At 38.4% G+C, this 13896-nt stretch overlaps 1 protein-coding gene across 3 annotated transcripts in view; it reads left to right on the top strand.

The window, feature by feature from the left end:
• Window positions 1-13896, top strand: part of ADAMTSL1 (ADAMTS like 1) — a 1025773-nt gene that overhangs the window by 648371 nt on the left and 363506 nt on the right. For all 3 annotated transcript variants that reach the window (XM_049711047.1, XM_049711046.1, XM_004276108.3), the window contains one exon: window positions 9672-9908. In XM_049711047.1, coding sequence (XP_049567004.1) covers window positions 9672-9908 — 237 coding nt within the window. The remainder of the gene's footprint in view (window positions 1-9671; window positions 9909-13896) is intronic.

Raw genomic sequence — 13896 nt, 5'->3', positions numbered from 1 at the left:
ACCCATTGACCTGGAACCTTCTCCAAGTTGGGAAGCAGCTTCACTCCTAATATAAACTTCACTGAACTGACTGGATAATAATTGAAATAGCAGCCTGATGTCAGCTTTGTAGGAACTAACTCGGGAACCTTAAATTGCTTGCTTCAAAAAACGTACCTATCGAGTGCCCAGAAGTATTTCAAGAACTCAAGGACAGAGGTATTTCAAGAGGTGTTCATGGTACTGTATTACATGCCTCCAGAAAAGAGCATTGATTAGATACAGTGCCAGGAAAACAGACAGCTGTCAGGATTCAGTGACAGCTGAAAAGAAGTTAAGCTTGCAGGCAACACTAGGCAGTTTGTTATAGACTGGGATGGAGAAGAGGAGAAGAGAATACTATGGTCTTCTCTGAATTGTCTAACATGGTACAGGTTTCTCCCCTATTTGAAAGTAGAGCATGCCTATGAAACCTTTTCTAAGTTGAAATGGCATAAAACAAAGAAGCAGTTACCTTAGGATGCATCTTGCTAAGAGATGCACAGAATAAATGGAGTTAAAGCACGGATGCTCATAGACACCGTTCAAATGTAGGCTTGATGCTGAGATGCAGAGTGTAGTTCCTGGGGAAGGAGCTTGGTGGTGCCACTTTCCCTGCTTGGGGTGGGTGTCTAGGCCTGCTGCAAAATAAACACTGAACACTATTTTGCTTTTCACCTCTTTTTGTAAAAGCAAAAATCCTCTTCGGATTTCTTTTGGTTGGCAAAAGCAGGTATTAATGTAAGGTCTTTCGTAAAAGCAAAATGGCGTAAAGCGAACTTTGGAAAAGCGGGGGATGACTGTATTTATCTTTGAATTGCTCTGGATGGTATCTTTTTCCAGTTTTCATTAAGCAGCTGGCATAAGCACCGGAAGACAACTTCAGCCTCCGTATTTGCTCCTTTGTCATATATCAAGCTTTATTACCTTTCCCACTTATAAATAGAAACATAAAGAACTTGTTATGCAGCAGGCCCCAGCAGTAGTAACAGCTTAAGTGTTTACATGCTAAAATATTTCCCTTATATGAGTCCTTCCTCTAACCTGACTGTCCACCACAAATATTTTGGTAAATACAGTCTGAAAACAAACAAAAAAACCCTGTAGACTTGAATGCTTTTAAAATGAAATTGTATGCCATGTTCCAAAAAGGATTACAAATTACCACTTCAAATATGTTAATTTGGGGAGGGAGAGAACATTGATTTTAGACAATAATAAAAAATAGTAAAAAGTCAGAAATGCTGATTTAAGAAAAGATACTGCTAAATTGGAGCTAATTCAGAGAAAGGGACTAAAAACAATAAAAGCCCTCAGGGAATGAATATTTTCAAAATGGAGAGAATTTTAAGAGTCTAATATGACAAACAACAACCAGTCCTACAAATCCCTCAAGGGAATTGGATTCCAAAAGTCTGCCTTGTTCAAAGGAGAAAAAAGAACCACACTGAAATAAAAGCTACCCAAACGGGGTAGGAAAAAAATGAACTTTTAAAATGAAATGTTTTAAATGTTTTTACTTAGATCGACTCTCAAATGCCTGGAGACATTAAAAACTAGCCAAGCAGAGCATTTGTTTTCAGATAACAAGCTCTAATCGAGTAAGTAGGGTGGGGTTAATGATTTATTGTGTGATATATTTTGAGTCTCTTATGTCTGGACCTGGATAAACATATTTGGACTGGTTTAGAGCTCTTTAATATACCTGTAACCAGCATTCACTTAGTGGGCCCAGAGTAGGGCACACCCAAAGCTTGAATAAACTTAAGCGTTCCATATTATTTTACAGGGTCACAAATCTGTAAAGATGTTATTTTATAGGGCCCGACCCTGATCCACAGTAAGGCGTTAAAATGGTTAATGATTCATTTTCATAGGCACTTACTTTCCAGAAGTATTGATGGTTTGGAAGGAAAATAAAGAAAATCTGTAAATCTTTTATACCAGGAAAAAAAAGGAACAAAACAAAGGACTCTTAAATATGTCTTATATATTATGCATGAAAATATAGTGTCCCAAGAAAGTCTGTTGGTATTTTCAAATAGGAGGAAGAATGAGACAAGAGTGACCTTTACCTGCGGTGACACCACCTTCTTCCAAAATCGACCCCACTTTCTGTTCTCTGCACTGATAGTGGTGTGTTTGAGATTTAAATATTATGCTCTTGAAATATAATAGAATTGTCTCCATATAGACTGTCTAGACAGGGCAGGGACTATGTTTAATCTCATTTTTCATAGCAGCTAGCAGTCTTGCACAAATAAATGCTTTTGATGATGATGTTGATGTTAGTATAAGCAGGTGGCCAAAATTTGGGTATAAAGCTGGATACCTTAACATTAGTGCTTTATAGTGCATGCATATAACAGTGAATGTTATATAAAATTTACAACTGTCGATTTATGGAATAATAAATTATTTCAGCACATTTTATGTTTCTTACTATTGCCCTATTAAGTTTGTTTACATGCTGGAGGAAACATCAATCTGCCTATTCAGAAAGTAGGCAAGAATCCCTACTCAATTTCCCTAGTGTCTGAAATAAAAAGTATTCTTGTAAATTTGTATTTCAAAAAAAGAAGAAAAAATAGATATTTCATCAAGATTTTCTAAGATTCCTTGATTAGGAAACTATCAAGATTTAGATTCCCTGCAAGATTTTAAGAATAGGAGTTTCTACAATGCAAGACATGACTTCTGTTTTATGTATTTGTTGTGTTAGTCATTCATTCTCAAAAAAATTTCTTTTGCTTACTGGTATATAATAGCTTGTGAGCCAAACAGTCAAAGATCCCCATCCTCCTGGAGCTTATACTTTAGTGGAAGGACACAGACAAAAAATAAGTAAATTATGCGGTGTACTTGAAGGTCATTAAGTGTGAAGGAAAAAAGGAAAAGTTGAGAGGATAAAAAGGAATCAGTAGTGGGAATTGCAATTTTGCATAGAAAAGTCAAGGTAGGTCTCATTGGGAAGGTGATATTTGAGCAAGACTTGATAGAGGTTGAGGTTAATTAGCCACCTGGAATCTGGGCAAAGAAAATTCTAGGCAGAAGGGATGGATAGCGCATGTGTCCTTAAGTAAGTGTATTCCTGGAGTGTTCAAGGCATAGTGGGAATCCAGTGTGGCTGGAGCCAAGGGCATAAGGAAGACAGAAGGAGGTGATGGGGCCACATCCTGACCTCTGTCTGTGATGAGGGTTTTGGCTTTTAATCTGAGTGAAGTGAGGAGCCACGGCAGAGTTGTAGCTGAAATGTGACACAATCTGCTTTCTGCTTTAATAAGGTCACTCTGGCTGCTCTGACAGAAGTCTCTTGGAAAGCAAAGGTAGAAGGAAGATCAGTTAGGAGACTATTGTAATAATGCAGGCAAGACATGACGGTGGCTTGGCCGAGTTTGTGGTCAGATTCTGTATAATTTTATGTATAGAACCAGCATTTCCTGATGGATTGGATGTGAAAGTCAAGGATCATTCCAGGGCAGTGGTTGTCAAAGTGTGGTCACCAAACCAGCAATATCAGCATCACTGGGGAACCTGTTAAAAATGCCAGTTCCTTTGCCCCACCCCCCCACCCCGCAAATCTACTGAATCAGAAACTCTGGAGTAGAGGTCCCCAAACTTTTTGGCACCAGGGACCAGTTTCGTGGAAGACGATTTTTCCATGGGGGTTGGGGGACAGAGGGATATGGTTCAGGATGTAATGCGAGTGATGGGGAATGGCAGATGAAGCTTCGCTCACTCACCCACTACTCACCTCCTGCCGTGCAGCACGTTTCCCCTGCTCTGGAGGATGGGGCCCTAATAAGCTGGTATTTTGATCAAGCCCTCCGGGTGATTCTGATGCACACTCAGGTGTAAGAACCGCTGCTTTAAGATTTGGGGCCTGAAAAGGATGGAATTGGCATTGACTGGGATGGTAAAGGCTTCAGAGGAAACAAATTCTGGGGGGGAAAGAGGGGATTGGGAATTCAAGTTTGGACATTATGATTTGTGATATCTTAGACATCCAGATGGTGAGGAAGCAGTTGTATATATGAGACTAGAGTTCAGGAGAAGGGAGTCTGAGTTGGAAATAGAAATTGAAACATTAATTATGTTTCTGAGAATAAAATATCGTATTAGATTGGATTGCATCAGTGGATAATTACTGTTTAGTAGTCTCAGCTCAACTTCAAATAAAAGAGGCAGAAAGCCAAGTAGTAAAGCCAAAGTATATAAAAGAGGTGTCTACTCATGTGCTGAGATTTGAGAACTTTAGGGTGCATATTCTTCAGAGCTTCCATCTACTTACTGTGCAGGAATCTTTTATGGTAATCTTTTCCCATTTTCCCATCAGACCATTGAGGGTTCCTAATATTCTGAGGGTAAAACTTAGCACTAATAAAATTTTCTGAAGTCATCAAGTAGCTGATAAATTTCCATAGATGTTTTCATCATGGAGTCGCAATCTCAAATTTCTGGAGGATAGAATAGACACCTTATTAAGCAATTATAATTTTGTTTCCTTGCACAGTAATTTTTATGGAGGGTGAGTGATTAGGACAGGATGGAGGGGAGACACGGAATTTGGAGGAACAGTTACGAGATAGGGAAATGCAGTGAGAAGGATAGATTTCTTCAGTTACTACAGTCCAAGCGGTCACCTAAATATAATTTCCAGTATTTTCTTGATACTATCAGGTATTAATACTGACTTTATAAATAAGACCAAAGAATCAGAATATGGCATCTCTACCATGGCACTCATATAATAATTTCAATGAAACAGCAAAATTAGGAGAAAAGGCCAACCACCAAATACTTAAGGATAGAGGTAGAGCAGAAGGGTATCCCTCAGGGAGGAAAATGTCATCTTGAAAAAGAGAAAAAGTTACGTTTCTCCTGACCCTGAATCTATATTTTCTCAGAACCATTTTAAAAGCCTTTCTGATGCTACCACCCTTAGCTGCTGAGATTATAATCTTCTACATTTCACCCAGTGAGTAAACTCTGGGAAGCTTGACCCTCTTTTGTCCCACAATGTAATCTGATCCACCTGTCATCGTCAGGGGACATCTGGGATCCATCTTATCTTTCCCACTGGCTAGTTAATTAACCAGAAAATGTTTTGAATTGGATTCATTTATGGCAGAACTCCACGGACTTTATGAATTATAATGGGAGTACATTAAAGGTCAGCTTTTATTTTTGTGCTTTTAAAGAAGAAAACTCTGACACGGTTAGGATTGAGTGCTTTAAAATTGGAGAGAAAAAGTATTATATTGTATTAAATGGCTAAATGCAGTAATTCATGGGATCATCTGACTATGTTAAATAAAATATTTTTTTTTCAGAGTGAGGAAGCCCTAGCTCAGTAGCCTGACACAGAGTTGTCAATCGTCAGGCATTACAGTTAGTTGGAAATAGACAGAAGGCCAAGAAATGCATTCCTTTGCTCTCTCTTGCTCTGTTTCTACTGGACAGTGTTTCTGGCTGAAAGCTGGGGGTCTTTAGTCCAGAGCATCTTTCCCACACTATTATTTTTTGCCAGGTTCTTGGTGGGGGATGTGTCTAGTTCAGATAGCTATGAGAATTTTCAGCAATTTTATTTGTCTTCATCATTAGTACCTATGAGATATTTCAAGGATGATGCCCAGGATAGGATGTTAAATATTTTTCAAAGCAGTTAGGTTTATCAGTTTCTAAATCTAGCTTTTAGGAGGATCAAGAACTATAGTGTTTTCATACATCAAATTATAATTCAAAACTAAAAACTTTGTACATGATGAATCTGTATACAAGTAAGGGTTATTGTCATTATTATTATGATACTTGTGGGACAAGAAACTATGATGACTTTGCTTGAGTTTCCACTCCTGCAGCTGGGTGATTCCAGATGCATCAGGAGTTCAGTGAGTGTCTTGAACTATGCTTGAGATGTTTTGGGTTCAACAAAAGAAGCGTTTGCCAAATCCTTCTTCCCTTAATTTTTAAACATGTGTATTTCAAGGGAAATTTGATTCATATGTTTCTGATTCATTTACACTTAAATCATGAAAATGTTACTTTGTAAGAGCGATTTGATGTCCAAGAAGCTTTCTGAACCTGTTTTATAAGCCTTCTTGAGTCGTTTTTCTTAAAACAGGAAGTTGCATTTTGCCAAGTACAAATAAACTCAAACATTAAGAAGGTTCAAGTTCAGTTTCCAACTCTGAACTCCAGGTTTTAAGTGCATTCTCAATTTAGCAAAATATATATTCCCACCCCTACAGAAGTAGGGGCAGGAGGAAAGACCATAGTGATAAAAGTGAGTAAACGTGTTCGCAAGCATTATTATTCTCAGAGACATTTCTCCGGTTGTGAAAGTTTATAAAAACCTATAGCAGGTGTTCTCAGAGCTAGTAGATATAGGTGAATGGCAAACAGGAACATCTGTCTGCCTGTTGATTCTCTGTGATGTGTTTAGATATGTCTACTTTTTTGTCACTGAAAAGAAAACCAAAAAGTCTTAATAGTTTAGCTTCACTTTTTAGTAATTTTACTTTTGACTGACTTTCAGTCTTATTTATTTTAGTAAAGGTGGGAAGACTCAACACATTTTGTTGAACAGCGGGGACTCATAAGAGACTCTGTAGGAGTTTTATGTCTGTACTAAGATGATGTAACATCAATTTTAAAATGTAATTGACACTCCTTTCTTGCAATTGGATAAATACAGAAAAGTATCTCAGGTTCATACTCAGAGGTCTCTTAATTATATATTATCCTTCTTACTTAATGCAGAGGTGATTCAACCTGACCCTGAAATTCCCTTATAGCTGATTCACTTTTATTTATAGAAAAAGAAGGTAAAAGTAATTATGAGGGAAGTTTGGGACCATTCTAAACAGTTTGCTCTGTATTCTGCTCTATTGAGTCCACTTCAGTATTTCTTCTGTTCTACTGGGTAATCAGCTGACTCTTGGAATGACAGGTATTATGCAACTGAAAACACTTTATTTAAAACTTATTAATTAAACTATCAGTTCAACTGTGGAAGCCCCCATGCAGCAGCCACTAGGGAAACGTGTTAATCATATAAAGCTGGTTTTATTAAACTTGCTAAACAAGGGGAAGAAGCACCTTGACAGCCGGTAGTTTCTCAGATGGGGGAATTTAGGGAAGAAGACTCGTAGAGTTTGGGGCTGTAGTTAATCACAGGGTTATTTCAGGACAGAAGCTAGTAAATGAGGTCTAGTTGGAGAATGATAGGATTTGTAAACTGGGCAAGCTGTGGTCTTGCCTTTGGAACATAAGTTCATGAATAATTAATGTTAAGTTTGTTTGTGTTCTTATCTTGGAACACATCGTCTGAAAGGAGATGGGGTTAAACATTTGAGTTCAGATAGTTTGTGTTGCATCATACAATTTACCTGTTTTGTGATTTATAGCATAGGTTTGCAGATTGTGAGTTTTGTTTTATTTCTTACAACAAACAACTATCACAACAAAGTGTAACACACACTTATTGACTGGTTTAATGATCTTTAAATTTTTTTCAGACAGTATTCAAAATCACTTAAGCCTTTTTGGGTACCCATGTATACTTTATTTATTTAAAGAATAAATAAAATTTATTCTTTTCCTTTAGTATTACATTTTATTCACTCTGAGAACACATATGATACTAACAATAAAATACCTTTCAGAATTTATATTGTTTTTTGTTTCTGTTTTTGTTTTTTGCGGTATGCGGGCCTCTCACCGTTGTGGCCTCTCCCGTTGCGGAGCACAGGCTCCGGACGGGCAGGCTCAGCGGCCATAGGCTCACGGGCCCAGCCGCTCTGCGGCGTGTGGGATCCTCCCGGACCGGGGCACGAACCCGCGTGCCCTGCACCGGCAGATGAACTCTCAACCACTGTGCCACCAGGGAAGCCCGAGAATTTATATTGTATTTTGAGCTAGTTTAATTTCAACTGAAATAAGTAATTGTTTACACCCATTTTGCCTAGGAAGAATTAATGCTTTCTGAAATATTAAAGGCTTATATGCTACTTAATAGTAACACTGAAATTTGAGTAAAGAGTCAGGATTTCATTTTATAAAATAGCATAATGTTATTCTCACAATGTTTATTTAAATGTAAATAGATTTTCAGAGGAAGAAACCTTGTAAAAGAGAACTCTTAAAAGTGATAATGTAGTAATCAGGAACTGCTAAAAGGCTACATGAAAATTCATTATTTAAGATAAAAAATTTTAATGAAAGTCTTCCCTGTCATTAATATCCATCCTTGTAGATGGATATTCTACAATCTTCCATAATAAATCCTAATCTGAATGCATGTACCATAAAATAGACCTACTTATCAAACAGCTTCTCCGAGGGATAGGTGATATTTGTCTTTTTAAAATTAAATCATAATTGTTTTCACTATAGTTTATCATTTATTAGATAATAGCCATGGTTAGTTATGGTTTTACATTTTAAAATTCCATTTATAAAATATACATGTAGGGCTTCCCTGGTGGCGCAGTGGTTCAGAGTCCGCCTGCCGATGCAGGGGACACGGGTTCGTGCCCCGGTCCGGGAAGATCCCACATGCCGCGGAGCGGCTGGGCCCGTGAGCCATGGCCGCTGAGCCTGCGCGTCCGGAGCCTGTGCTCCGCAACGGGAGAGGCCACGGCAGCGAGAGGCCCGCGTACAGGAGAAAAAAAAAAATATATATATATATATATACACACACACACACACACACACACACATGTAAAACATTCTTGTTTTCTGCTGGTCTCATACAGTGTGATTTCAAATTCAGAGACTTTCCTAATTCTCCAACAACACTTTCTCTTCACTGGCTTCATTAAATAATCACAATAATAGCTACCATGTACTGTCTTCCTTCTGCCAGTATATGGCCAACAAAAGCTCATGAAATTCTGACTATGACCTTGAGAGCTCAGTATTATCATTGCCTCTGTTCTAAACACAAGGAAACGTAGGCCCATAGAGACCCACCATATTGCATCCAACTCCCATCTGAGGAGGGAGTCCAAGACATTCAGCCATGCTGCCTGAAGCCAAAGAAATTCAGGTGTAAATGCTGTTTTCTCTCTTTTGGTCTCCCTGTTTAATTCTGGATACTGTGTAGCGTAAGTATACTGCTTTAGAAAAAAACTCACAAACAACCCCACAAAAAAATTTTGAACAAAATCATCATAACTTTTTGCTCCTAGTTGCTAAAATAACATTTTGTCATAGCTTTTGGTATCAGAACTGAAAATGACAGTGATACTTTTAACTAACCCTGTGACTATACTCAGTTCTACTTAAATTACAAGGAAACAAAAATATTACAATGTGGAGGGACTCCATGGACAAATAAACATCTTTGAGAAAATATATTTCAGGGTGGTTACTTTCCCAACTAGTATCCATCAGATCTATTTCAAGCTGGTTTCTTTCCCATTTCACTTCTATCAGAAAATCTATTTCAAGGTGGTGACTTTTCTCAAATCTCTACCTCCTGAGGGCCAAATAATCATATAACCTTTCAGATGCTATGGGAGGGTCCATCTGTAACGACAGAACATTTGCTTTGTTTCCTAAGACCTGGAGCACATAGCTGCTCTAGTGTTCTGTTTGAGGCTGCTCTCCTAACCTGTGCTTCTCCCTTCCCTCTTTGTCTTCTCCAGGACTGCCCACCAGAAGCAGGTGATTTCCGAGCGCAGCAGTGCTCAGCTCATAACGATGTCAAGCACCACGGCCAGTTTTATGAATGGCTTCCTGTGTCTAACGACCCCGACAACCCATGTTCCCTCAAGTGCCAGGCCAAAGGAACAGCCCTGATTGTTGAACTTGCACCTAAAGTCTTAGACGGGACTCGCTGCTACACAGAATCTTTGGATATGTGCATCAGCGGTTTGTGCCAAGTAAGTGCTGGCTTCTTTTCATTCTATTTTTCCAGAGGGTTTTGTGTCAGTAGCTTTTGCGTAGTCCTGCTATCTGAATCAGTGGTACTTTTTCTAGAGTTTACAAACGATGACCCATTTGAAAATTGAGGTTCAGCTTCAGTCAAAGCTACAAGAGCTGTATTATGTGTTAAGGAAACGTGGACTAGAGTTTCTTCTTCCTTTGAGTCTCACTTCAATATAGAAGAACCAAAATTCTTCAACATTGTGTGTCACTTTTGTACTAGACTCTGAAATGACCTGTACCTTGGTTGTCCCTGAAATAATGTGGGATGTGTGTGTGTGTGTTTATCTGTATTCAGAGGCATCAACTTTCATTTACTTAGAGCTTCAGAATCGCTCAGGTGAGACTGGCTCTAAAATCAGCACGTACACTGTACGAGAACTTGTTGCTTCTCTATCGTGACTACAGTTATGCTGAAAATTTAGACAAATTGTAGGAAAAGGCATGGCAGTGTCAACTAGGTCGAATTCAGCCAGGTAAATCTTTAACAGGGAGCGCAAAGAGATTTGATTTCTGGCATCAGTTTTTCAATGTCTACTTTAGGTGGGGAGTTAGTAAGGTGAGGGAGAGTTAATATGTTTGCCATCTTGAGTTCAAAGTCTAGGCTTTGGATTAGGATGACCAGCCTAGTTTTTGGAGCAAGCAGTTGCTACCGTTTCCTGTGTGCTATACTTGACGATTATACTTTTAAATTTCACGTAGTAGACAATTTGAGAATCTTTGCCTCTCCCAAGAAGACATTGGTTGAAATGTTTCTCTCTTCAGAATTTCTGATATCACAACTAGCCATATAAGAATAAACCTAAAATGTCTTTCAGTAATTTGTTGTTTCAAATTCACATGTTTATTTAAAAGCTAAATCTGTTTTCAGATGTAAAAGGAATAGTTGTAGTGTGAATGACTACAAGAGGTATGAGACGTCCTACAAGGTTCTGTGTAGATGAGAGAGAGACAGACATCCTAAACCTTCATGAGGTCTAGAGTCATGAGACAAATAAGTTGTGACAAGTCCAAGCACTTCTTGGATAGGAGGATGGAGTGATGTTTACATATCAGTAACTATTTTACTATTTTAAAGCTAGGAAAGGCCTAAGAGGTGATCTAATCAACATCCTAAAAAGCAGTATATTTGAACCGTTTGTGATACTTGGTATTTGCTTCCTTCTCTAGAACTCTCAGTGGTGTTGAGATGTAATTATGGAATCTACAAAAGCTATGGGAATGACAGAGAATTGTAAAGCAAATATATACAGAAAGGGACTATGTTGTAGGGAATGGCAAGTAAACATAATAATAATTTCTTAAGTATGTGTAGTGTTTGAACAAAGAAAGACAGGGGCTTCCCTGGTGGTGCAGTGGTTGAGAGTCCGCCTGCCGATGCAGGGGACACGGGTTTGTGCCCCAGTCCGGGAAGATCCCACATGCCGCGGAGCGGCTGGGCCCGTGAGCCATGGCTGCTGAGCCTGCGCATCCGGAGCCTGTGCTCCGCAACGGGAGAGGCCACAACAGTGAGAGGCCCATGTACCACAAAAAAAAAAAAAAAAAAAAAGACAGATTTCCATTTTGTAAATGAGAAAAAAACAGGGACCAGAAAAGTTGTGTGATTTTCTGAAAGTTATATGGTTGGTCATGGAAGAAATGGGATTAAATTTCAGGTTCCCTGATATCTAGTCCAGAGTCGTGGGTACTATATTATACTGATGAATGAACCAAAATAAACAAGATTGGCCTGCAAATTAGGTTTCATTTGTTTCTGCTGCATGGGAATTCATTGTGGCCTCTTTTTTTCCTAAACTAACCCCGCCAAATGGCTTCATGTAACTTGGCAACTGAAGCAAGAATAATCATGCCTCCTCAACTTAGATTCTTATAAGTGTGACCTGTTAGATTTGGGGACAAATGTAAATTGGAGAATATCTGAATAGAATGGTGACATACATAGAAATTGTAATTAGTTATTATTCTTTTCTTCATTTATTTGTCTTGTTAGAGGCAATAGTAAGGTAAAGGGATGGAAGAGTTCAGATTGCATTTAGATTCTAACAAGTAGTTTGGCCAGAGAGCAGGATACCCCCCAGGTACTCAGTAAGGAGAGAGAGAGGTATTTTGGGAGAAAATCATGGTGTCTTGAAATGGCAGACAAGACCATGATCAGCAGTGGGTGGCCAAGAAAGAGTTTTAGTGGAGAATAGACATAACCCTAGCTCTGCTTTAGAAAGATGAATATAGCTGCAGTTACAGGATGCTTGAAGTGGAGTGAGGACCACTTTCAGGACCCTGGAGGCGAAGAGACCAGCTGAAAAGGAGGCTCTTAGAGCAGCCAAAGTGAGGAGAAGCATGAACCTTGGGCCAGGCCAGTGACAGCGGGAACAGAAAGGAAACAATGTCTAAAACCAAGAAGGAGTTTTCATTTTGACTATAACCAGAGCAGGGGAATAGTTGTTAAAAAAAAAAAAAATCAAATCACTCATGCTCAGGGAATCAAAAACTACCACTTAATATGAATTTGTAAGTGATATCATTTTTAGATCCTTGCTACCATTACCATAATGGCCTTTTTTTATGATTAAAAACTACTTGATGTTTAAAAAGGAGGGAAGGAGCTGAAAGAGAGCAATGTGAGAGAAAGACAGCAAGGTGAGAGAGGAATATGATAGAAGTTTTCCCAAATGGATAACAATACTAAAGGTTTACTTGGCTTTGCCAATAATACGTTTGACGTTATCAAAACAATTAAAAAATTTTTCTTATCCACAAAAAAATGATAGCGGAATAACGATGGAATACTTAAATGCAGTATATACTTTTTCAGAAGAACAAGAGTGAGGTTAGTCAACAAAAGAAAAGCACTCACTGCTGCTACCCTGAAAGAGTAGACATACGTAAATTCCATCCTACTTAGAAAAAAGTTCCTTTATTTAAGTTGCATCTGTATATCGGTGATTAGCATTTGTGGTCTTTGGTAAGAAACATTAAGAAGTCATATGTTCATAATCTTAAAAACACTGTCAATAATCTTAATGCTAGCTTAAATGTACAGTTTTTATAAAGAGCTTCTCCTGGCTTCCTGAAAAAAGTCATCTCCTCTGCCCCATTTTCCCTTCTCTTCCATTTCTACCCCATTTTGGGGGAATTCTCAGCTCTTTTACTGGCTTCATTGTTGTCTTATTATCACTTTTTGTTGGTAAGTTGCTTCAAATAATTTTGATGCTAGACAGATATAAATTATAAACTGTAGAGAAGCAAATGTCTAGCTTTGGATATAGTCTTACCTTGATAGAAAATGGCAGCGTAACTAAGAGATTTGTCATTTTTAAATACCAGTTATTTCAGTTATGCCTGTTTAATACTGAACTAAAATCCACTTCCTCAAAACCATCTGAGGCTTTAACTCTTAAATAAAATTATGGAGACTTTGACTTTTAGAGTCAAAAGGTACCTTAGCAATTTACAAATATAACTATTTCACAGAGGAGGGAACTGGGACCTGCAGACAGTTCCAAAAGTCGTAAATGAGGGGGTTATCTGTCGTGAATTTGCTTCAGGAAAATTCTAGGATCATTGCTACTTATAAGAGATACCTTATTCGGTAATATTAGGCATCGTATTAAGCAGTATATTCACTGTAATAGTAGTAGTAATAATAATAATAAAATATCCTCCATTTTTTAGTAACTACCATATCTAGGCACTTTACGTATATTTTTTAAAATATTTACAACTCTGCATATTAGGTGGCATTATCCTCATTTCACAGATGAAGGACTGAGGCTCAGGTATATTATAGGACTCGCTCAGAAGTACCCAGCTCTGACTCCAAAGCCCTTATTCTTCCTGGTGAGGCTAGCTGGACAGAGGCAGCGTGATGTTGAGTACTGGTCCCCAAACTTGACTGCCCTCCAGAATCCCTTGGAGAGCTCTTAAAAGGTATGACCCTTAGGCCCA

This window comes from Orcinus orca, chromosome 6, assembly GCF_937001465.1.
Source record: "Orcinus orca chromosome 6, mOrcOrc1.1, whole genome shotgun sequence".
In the NCBI taxonomy this organism is placed as follows: Eukaryota; Metazoa; Chordata; class Mammalia; order Artiodactyla; family Delphinidae; genus Orcinus; species Orcinus orca.
Note: the sequence above shows the minus strand (reverse complement) of the source record. Positions and strands in the feature narration are given on the sequence as shown.